This window comes from Plodia interpunctella, chromosome 4, assembly GCF_027563975.2.
Source record: "Plodia interpunctella isolate USDA-ARS_2022_Savannah chromosome 4, ilPloInte3.2, whole genome shotgun sequence".
In the NCBI taxonomy this organism is placed as follows: domain Eukaryota; kingdom Metazoa; phylum Arthropoda; class Insecta; order Lepidoptera; family Pyralidae; genus Plodia; species Plodia interpunctella.
Genome location: NC_071297.1, coordinates 10,393,655 through 10,403,692, shown reverse-complemented (window position 1 = coordinate 10,403,692; position 10,038 = coordinate 10,393,655). Strand labels below are relative to the sequence as shown.

Sequence of the window (10,038 nt, the reverse complement as noted above, 5' to 3'; positions counted from 1 at the left end):
ATGGATGACATTGACAGTATTTTATTATCGCGTGTAACACGACGGGCTGCAGTGTCGAGCGCGAATTTTACATATTACTGAAATTGACAATCAACGTGTTATGGTTTTTCATTAATACGCGTTTTGCGAAGCCGCGTGCGGGGTCCATCTAAATCTATGCCGCCATACGCTATTTGGCAGTATAAGTGCCTACTATTAACTACTTAGTTCTCCATGCCGATCCAAATCGTAAGAGGATGGAATCAATTTCTGAACGCATACCTTCATGTCATCAATGAGGGCCCCGCCATCTGACTGTCAATGTCAGCTGACAGAACATTTCTGTATCTATCTCGCTCGTCAGTCGTCATCTCATCTCGGCCATCTCCAGCATCCCGCCTGCTTTCCTGTAGTGTCCCCGATAAACTGACTGAACTATTCGGGAAGAAGGAAGTTTACGTGGCTAGTGTTGACGTGGCTGTTTACAGCAAGGTACTGAAACTAAATTCACATTAATCTCGAGTTTTCGACAAAAGTTTCATCTTTTGTGTTCCGAGTTTTATTCAGATTGCTTAGAGAAACTTTTTTTATACATTGTTCGTTTGTAGTGCGATAGACGTGGTTGTGTGAAAGAATATTCTTTTATTGCAGACTGAACATAAAAATGCTGAGGTCTTTATTCATGGCCCTAGCGGTATCAACCGTTTTCGCGGGGTTGCCCACAAACGAAGAGACAAAAAGAATGATGGACCACCTTTCGGACGCCGAACACTTCAAGAACGAACACCATAACAAGCAGTTTGACCACGACGCTTTCCTTGGGGAAGATCAGGCCAAGACCTTTGACCAGTTACCTCCGGAAGAGAGTAAAAGGAGACTAGGGTAAGTTAAGCCATCTTTTATAGTATATTAGGCAACAAGGTTTACTTTTTACGCTGACACTGGGTTTCATGGCGCCATAGCCCCCAATGCAACAGGAAACAGGAGAAGTACAGAGAGAGAATATGTGTATACTACAATGGCATAATTATTGTACATATATTTTTGTAATAATAATGTCGCTCACCAAGCTGAACAATTTGTCATTGAAGTTTAATGTTTATAACAATTTTTATAGCTATGTTAATCTCTGACATCAAGTGCCCTGCCATCAAGTTTCGGGTAGGAAGGTATCTTATTGAATTCTATTATTAGATTTTACATGTGGTTCCACTGGGCATAAAGTATTATTATGTATGTTGTGATGTATTAGCAAATAATAATAAAAAATACAGAATCATCACTAAATTGGTAAATTATTTGGAAACAATATTTTTGTGTAATTAATTCGTCATATTCACTGTCAATGTTTTTTCTTAGCTTTTATACTCCATTATTATTATTATTATACAGTAAATATCTTCATTTTATAGAGAACAATAGGGTTTAATTTTGCATTATCACTATTACTACTAGCACATCATGAAAGTTTGTTGAACTGTCTTAAATTGATATATCTTAACGAACTCTCATTGAATTGTGCATATATACAATTGATCGAACAGAGTTCATCTACTACTCGTTTGTAATATCTGGGAGTTAAGAGCAAGTTAAGTATTTTTTTGCATTTTATTTTTTCTATTAATAATTTGAGTGTCTTTGACCTCATTCTAGCCTGATGGGAAGCAAATATGAGATATAGGGTGTTACATGCAAACTCTGTCATCTCAACTCTCTTGCGTTGAAGATATATTGAAATAGAAATATAATGAATAAATAGATGGACAAAAAAAACTAAAAAAAAAAAAATATTTCAAATTTCATTTTTTTCCTTACAAAAACGATTGCTAATCTACTCTTATGGAACATAGTTCCCAGAATTTAAACAAGTAATAAAATCTGTTCATTGAACTCCAGTGCGCTAGGATCATTAACCCACATCTTATATTTGCAGTATCAACTTGTAACAATTTCCTTCATCTGAGTTGGAGTTATCTGCCCACACTTTGTGGGTCAGATAAACTGAACATTGGCTTTATTGAGATAGAAATGATAAGGCGAATTGTTTAATGGATGGTTATGCAGGATATTGTATCAAGGTTATTGCATAATTCATTGCATAGTATTCATTTGTTTTCGCAAGGTAATATAACTTTATATTTAACTAGCAGTCGTCGTGGTTTCACTCAGGTAAAAACGTAATAAATTATACATCTAAACAGAATTATGGTAAGAATGAAGTATAGCTTGTGGATCGTGGAGCGGCGTCTATCTTCATAATATTGTTTGCCGAGTACACAGTTTCTTGTGAGATAACTTAGACAAGCAATTCCTTATGATAATCCGGGTTGAATGTCTCATTAATTAGCTACTGTGTTTAGTTATAGTTTATCCAATTCCTACATACAAGGAATCCACAGTACATGTGTAATCACGACTGTGGTAGATAACACCATTAATACAATCCTAAATGCATACAGAAGTTTTTATTCGATGTCGACTCTCTCTATCAACCTTGCGTATTGCCGCATTCGAGGGTGCGGAGCGCAGATTAGCGTAAGAAATGAACGTAACAATTTTGAAAATTTGCCTGTGAATTTTACAAACGACGACACCGATCAAATATAGTTTTTTTTTAAAGTATACTATCAAAAAGCTATATCTGTGACCACGTCCAGGTACTATAAGATTTTTAATGAATTGTTCTTTTGTACATGTGTGGTATCATAGTAACAAGTTTGATTTTTATGTGTGTGTGTGTAACATATTCAACCCGCAAGAATTTGGATAGTGTTTTGAATAGATAATAATTTAAAGTCTTCCGGGTATTTTTTTCTTTTTGTTGATCTTATGATGTTAAGTTTTTTCCTAGTTAAGATCACAATAAAAATAAACATACAAAAATTAGATCAATGCTGAAAGTAATGCAGCAAGTTTCAATTTAAAACTCGAAAAAATATATCCAAACTGAGGTCACCGCCCCGCTTATCTAGCTACTGATAACGGTTTTACGCGGGCCATATTTATTTTTTAAAAATGATAAATTTGTTTTTTTTATTATACCTATCGCTAGGACGTAAAGTAAATCCAAATTTGTACTTCAAAAGACCTGTGCATTATATTGTTCCACCCGAAAAATAGCGAAATTATGATTTTTAGTATTTTCAATATTTAAGTACTAAACTATGTCTTTTTATACCTACAAGTTTTTAAAGAATACAAAGTTTCCTACAATTTGAGATCAGACGTAGCTTTGTAAGTTTGATACTTACAGAGATGCAGATCTCCAAAAGTATATGTATGTATACGGACAAATCGCACAGATTGAGCTAGCCCCAAAGTAAATTAGAGATTTGTGTTATGGGATACTAACTCAACTAAAGTGGATAAGTTTTTTGGCAAAAATGTTAAATTGTAACACTAGGTTTTGACGCCGACATCAATGCTAATGTAAAATCAAAAGCAAATTTGTTGTAGCAAATTTAATTTAAAGCTTTAAGGCAAAAACGACGACTGTGGGCTGAACAGGATTCTTATATTTAAAAAAAAAAAGGTAAACCTTACGAAAAATCGCATAGTTAAAGACTGGATTTCTTGATATTTCCAGAATCATCGTGGACAAAATAGACACGGATAAGGACGGGTTTATCAACCCCGTGGAACTGAAGGACTGGATCCGCTACACGCAGAGGAGGTACATAGATGAGGATGTTGAGAGGCACTGGAAACAGCATAATCCTGATAATGAGGAGGCTATTAAATGGGAGGTAAGCTTGTATGACGGTGGTATTTCGAAAATATAATATCTATAGTTCCATGTGTCTGTCCGTTTTGCTTTCCTGGCTAAACCGCTGGCTTATTTTGATAAAATTTGGTTAATGGCCCTAGGTCAAATATACATGCTCAGCAACAGATAGTATACGAACAGTTTGGGGAGAAACTAGTCAATTACTGGGCAGTCTCTATTTAAAAATATGAGTCAACATATAGCCTAATTAATTGTTTCCAGACTTACAAGAAAAACGTGTATGGATTCATGGATGAGATGGATGATAAGGAGATGACGGCTCCAAACAGCGAAGCGTATACTTTCGCGGCTCTCATGAAGCGGGATCGCAGGCGGTGGCATTACGCTGGTACGTCTTATACTATGCACGGTTACTGGCTATACACGGTTACTGGTATCTAGCGCAAAACCACCTAAAAACTACTTGGGTATATCAAAATAAGCAGCTTTTCGTAGTTTTTTTTTTTCATATACTTCCGCATGGAAATAAAAGTACAGTAGGCCATGTAGTACAGTCAACAGCACATCAAGTTACCCTGCATGTACCATCTATGCCGCGCTAATAGCGGCGAGTTTGCAATGAGTTTGGGTAGGTTGATGTGCTGTTGACTGTACCAACCTCCCCTTTCTCAGCTCCCGTTACTCAGAAATCTATATAAAATCATTTATTTTTAGGCCTACACAGGCACATTTTCACGTCATATTCTAAATTAAATGATGTTTATCAAAGCTACTAGCATTTCGTAACAACCACTGCTGGGAAATGCCGAAAGAAACTTAGGTGGTACATCAGGTTTTAGGTAGTACATATGAAATAATTTTTTGCCGCCATATGATTGGCCGCCTCTCGATTTTGTGCCGCTCCAGGATCGGCTAGACTTCACTGCCGTATACCTTATGAAATAAATATATAATTATAGAAGGTCTTATGATATTATCAGTTTTTTCAGACTGACCGGTTTTTTTGGGTCGCAACCTCGCAAATGAAACCATTGATATTAAAAAAAAAATGTTTAAACGTGTTTTTCAAAGCTTTTACTTAGTTTCACCTGTCCCGTTGTCTGTAATCAATCATCTTGCAAGTTAGATTTCTCCTACTTCCATCTTATCTACAGATTTGAAATTTCCCACGTCGCTTCAGTTTCTATGACAGTGCATTATTATGATAAACATGACCTGATGGTGCAGCCCGTATTGGCTCTAAGCGAGGGAACTCCTCAACCGTTTACAGCATAGTTTTTGTCAGGCATTAAATGCCTTAAGATCTCTCTGAATACAAAAAAGTCTTTGAATATCATTGTGTTATATATAAATAATGTAAAATATTAACCTGTTGTATTAGAATATGTTTTCTGTAATGGTAGCTTAAGTTTTTTAAGGAAGTGGTGGTGGTGTAATGGTTAAGACGCCCGCCTGTGGATCGAAATGTCCCAGGTTCGAATCGTGTGAACTCGTGCTACATGAGTTTGTTTGTATATCAATTTGACTCATGTATAGGGGTTTTCATCGACCACCACTTGCTTCCGGTGAAGGAAAACATCGTGAGGAAACCTGCACACTGGTTGATTATTAACTCGTGTGTGAAATAAATAAATGTATTAGGACAAATCACACAGATTGAGCTAGCCCCAAAGTAAGTTCGAGACATGTCTTATGGGTTACTAACTCAACGATACTATATTTTAAAAGAAATATATATATATAGATAAACATTCAAGACCCGAGCCAATCAGAAAAGATCATTTTCCATCATCACCCGACCGGGGATCAAACCCGGGATCTCTAGGTTTAGAGGCAAGCACTTTACCACTGCGCCACCGAGGTCGTCAAAATGTAGAAGCCAATGGCAAACCACTCCATTACTAATGCTAAGAAAATTGTTGTGTGTGTTTCATTCCACGTAATGACTACGACCTTCAGCCATGAGGAATACGACTATGAAGAGGTTAAGTTTGGTGAAATAAATAAATATAACCTGGTGGCAAAAATGACGTTTTTGTAAAAAAAAAATGTTGTTATTCAGACGGAGACCAAAACGACGCGTTGAACCGCACCGAGTTCGCGGCGTTCCTGCACCCCGAGGACCACGGCCAGATGCGGCCGGTGGTCGTGCTGGAGACCCTGGAGGATATCGACAAAGATAAAGTTACTATTTTGTTGTTCAAGCACATCATTCTTTAATATATATATTATTAATTACCTATGCCAAAAAAATTAATGGCTTAATATTAAAGAACCTAGAGTAATCAAAATTTAATATTATCGTTTATCACCAAAGTTTTCGAGGTTTGGGTTTATCCCAAAATACCTATCAATAAATTTATGGACGTAGTTTGAAACTCCAATTATTCCAATTCATGGTTTATCTTGTTCTCTCGCTCTCGTGTGCAAATTTTTTGACAGTTTTCACGTCTAATTTTGAATTATGCAGCCCTGATAGGCTTCCTTCCCAGGAATTTTGGGATAAAAAGTATCCCATGTATAATATTATTTCCGATTATTTTCTACCGTCCTGCCATGTACAGGTTACTGTCCTGTTCATTATATAAAGCGTGGAGATGTAACAAACTTATTTTCGCACTAGATATTGTCCGGGGCTTCGGTCGCGTGAAAATTTTGAGATAAAATATAGCCTATAGCAATCTTGAATAATGTACCTTTCTAATGGTGAAAGATTTTTGTAATCGGTTCGGTAGTTTCAGAGATTATCCCTCGCCTAAAACATACAAACTCGCAACACACTCTTATAATAATAGTATAGATAAATGGCTAAATAATAATGGTCTTGATTGTGGACGAAAATTAATATAAGACTCATTTAAAATGGAGCCCTAATGTGTGTCAGGACGGCAAGATATCGCTGGAGGAGTACATCGGGGACATGTACCAGCCGGAGGCGGGCGACGAGGAGGAGCCGGACTGGGTCAAGCAGGAGCGGGACCAGTTCACCGGATACAGGTATACACTCCTTTATTATTGTACGGTACGAATAGACTTTGCCCGTGCCTTCGCCCGTGTGAATTTCCTACGGGAATAGTTATTTTTTCTAGTGGAAATGTATTCTATGTCAATCTCCGTACTTTAAACTATATGTCTGCTAAATTTCAAGAAGTTTGGTCGAGTAGATAGAGTGTGAAGAGGTAAAAAGCTTAATATTAATATGAGCCATTACACATATAAATATATGTAACTATTGCCGCGGTCAACGTTGCAACTTTCAACGCGCGTGTACACACGCGTTGAAAGTTACAACGATGCCTTCTGAGGTACGGAACCCATAAAAAGAACAAACATTGGTTCTTTTTTCAAAAATATCACGTGCGTAGTTATTATCGGACGCACGGAATAAACGCGCGCGAAGCCGCCGGCAAAAGCTAGGTGCATTGTAATTTGGATGTGCGATTCCCCCACAGAGACACAGACAAGAACGGGTACATGGACGAGAACGAGGTCCGGTCGTGGATAGCGCCGCCGGAGTTCGACCACGCGGAGGCGGAGGCGCGGCACCTGGTGTTCGAGGCGGACGCGGACGCGGACGAGAAGCTCAGCAAGGCGGAGGTGCTCCACAAGTATGACCTCTTCGTGGGCTCGCAGGCCACAGACTTCGGCGAGGCGCTGGCCAGGCACGACGAGTTTTAAATTTGGAATGTGAAATAAAATGGAACACCGGCCGGTTTGAGTGAAAAATGAAATTGTTCCGTGTTCGAAATTCGATTAGCTACGATTATTTTAAAATAAAAAAATGGAGCTATTTATTTTTCTAGGTTTCAGGAAAAAAGAATTTGATGCTAATAAATCCAGCCAAATAGAATTTAAAAATCGAACTTCTTTTTTTTGTATTCGTGATGAGTTTTGATAGATTTTTGAGATGCCTTTACATTTTGCTCATTTACACATGGTGTTGAATTCCCACTTTATTGTATTTACAATAAGAAGATCTTGAGCCTTAAACAAACATAATTTGCGACTTGAATAAACATTCAAACCGTAAATTGGAAGAATTATATTTCTAGAATTTTTACGTTTTCAAAATTGTATTGCAAAGTTTTCACAATATTTTTTAAAAATAATTGTCTGTGAACATTCTGTTGTAAACCGAAAACTAATTTTTTTTAAAATATTTTAAAATAATGTTGCTACGAATAATCAAATTGAATGTCAGAATTACAAGTAAAAATCGGAAGCTTAAATACATAATAGTTCCACTAAAACAAATATAATTATTATCCATTAAAATCTTGACTGATAATCCACAATACGTACATTTTTAAATACTAAATTATTTCGATTCATGTAATAGTTAGCCCAGTTTTATACAATTATAACATTAAGTTTAATTTAAGATTCAACTAAACTTGGTAGCTGCACTAACTTGGTAATAATTACCTAAAATATATTTAAATTAAAATTCAAGTTTATGTGTCAAAGTAATAATTACACCAATCGTTAGGTATAAGGTATATATACATGTATTTCATTTACTTTTTAATTACTATGACAACAACAAGAAGTGGTCCACTTTTTATTGTAATTTTAAGAAAAATCGTGTCTTTTTTCCATGCCATATTCTTAGAATCTCTCTCAGCGGAAAATGAAATATAATTTTTAGTAGTCATATATGTTTTAGTTTTTAACTTTAGTTTATAAATAATACCAAAGTTTCCATTTACTCATAATTTTCCAATTAAATAGTATTGATAGTTTTATTATCTATATTTTGAATAAATAAAATAATTCCTTCAATTTGTGATTCTATTTTAATAGCAATAACATCAAATAACAATGTATGCATTTATTCATACGAAAACGTACTTATTTACATTTAATTATTTTCGACATAGTACATACATATTATTATGTTAGTATAAACATTCAATTAAATACATTTAGAACCTTTATAGATAACTTAATAAAATAATTTTTTCACTAATAAATTGTTTTACTTTTTACGATATATGTTGGTAAATTTAATCACATTCGTTATGAACACAATTCTTTGATCGGTTCAGCTTAAGTGGAATAAAAAGTTGCTAACAAAATTGTAGAAGTTTAAAGTCGGTGCTCTGAGAGGAATACATGGAAAATGAAGTACGGAGAAATGTGAAATGAACCAACTGGCAGGAACCTGTATTGATGCAGTCTATGATCCGGCATCGACCAGTCAAGGGTGCTCGTGCGCTCGACTGAACCAGTGTCCTCAGGGCTGCCAACATATTTTGTAATAAAAAAAAAGTTATACTGACCTATTGAGTGGTCCTCAGAGCGAAGTTTTACTGACTTTAAAATATTATGAATGATTGGTTTTGCAAATGATTCCTTATGAAAATTGACGGATCGCAATGACACCGCGGCTACGGCGTACGTACACTTGGAGTTATTAACTGCTAGCGAATTCAGTCCATTCTTCCTTGGAATCTATATTCCTCTAATACTCGTATCTTCAATACATAATCATCAAATTTTGAAGATTTGCCTGTTGTTTCACGACCGGCTGCTTTGCTGTTGGCGGTTGGTCCTACGTGTGCTGCTAGTGTTCCCTGAGTTACAACGAAACGGTGGAATCTACAATATGGCTGTGACGCTGGTATTCAGCTTACTTAGTGATAAAAGGAGACGTAAATAAAACTTACAAATATTTTACTAGTGACTCGCCCCGGCTTCGCACGGGTGCAATATTATGCATGTTACATATATATAAACCTTCCTCTGGATCACTTTATCTATTGAAAAAACCCGCAACAAAATCCGTTGTGTTGTTTCAATCATCTAAGCATACATAGGGACAGACAGCGGTAAGCGACTTTGTTTTATACTGTGTAGTGATGGTTTCAAATTCAACCCTGTGTATTATCGTTACACGGTTCCTAAATCAAAATCAAAATCAAAATCAAATCATTTATTCAGAAATTAGGCCTTCACAGGCACTTTTTCACGTCATAATCTAAATTAAATTAAATGATGTTTACCAAAGCTACAAAATACTAGCATTTCGGAACGACCACTGCTGAGAAGAAATGCCGAAAGAAACTCATTCAAACAGTGTTGGTCCCTATTATGCCAGAAGGGCTTACCATTTTTTATATATAAATTTATGTATAATTTTTTATCAGTAATATGGAACTATATCTGATTTTCATGTTTCGCAACCCTACGCGACCGACAAACGGGCGGGAAACTCGATAGTGGAATCAACGGGCATGCATAAACTCACATCTCCACAGCGCCATCGGCCTGAGAAATATTCCACATCAAACATTAATTAGTGCTACGCTTTTGAAGTCGAGAGAGCTATA

The 10,038-nt window shown here is 36.1% G+C and overlaps 1 protein-coding gene across 1 annotated transcript; it reads left to right on the top strand.

The window, feature by feature from the left end:
- Window positions 1–312: 312 nt before the first annotated feature.
- Window positions 313–7,405, top strand: scf (supercoiling factor). The gene is made up of 7 exons (XM_053744256.2): window positions 313–471; window positions 631–861; window positions 3,566–3,725; window positions 3,968–4,094; window positions 5,769–5,890; window positions 6,591–6,703; window positions 7,159–7,405. Exons 2-7 carry the CDS (start codon window positions 644–646, stop codon window positions 7,382–7,384), a joined length of 966 nt encoding a protein of 321 aa, XP_053600231.1. The 5' UTR covers window positions 313–471; window positions 631–643; the 3' UTR covers window positions 7,385–7,405.
- The last annotated feature ends 2,633 nt before the right edge of the window (window positions 7,406–10,038 follow it).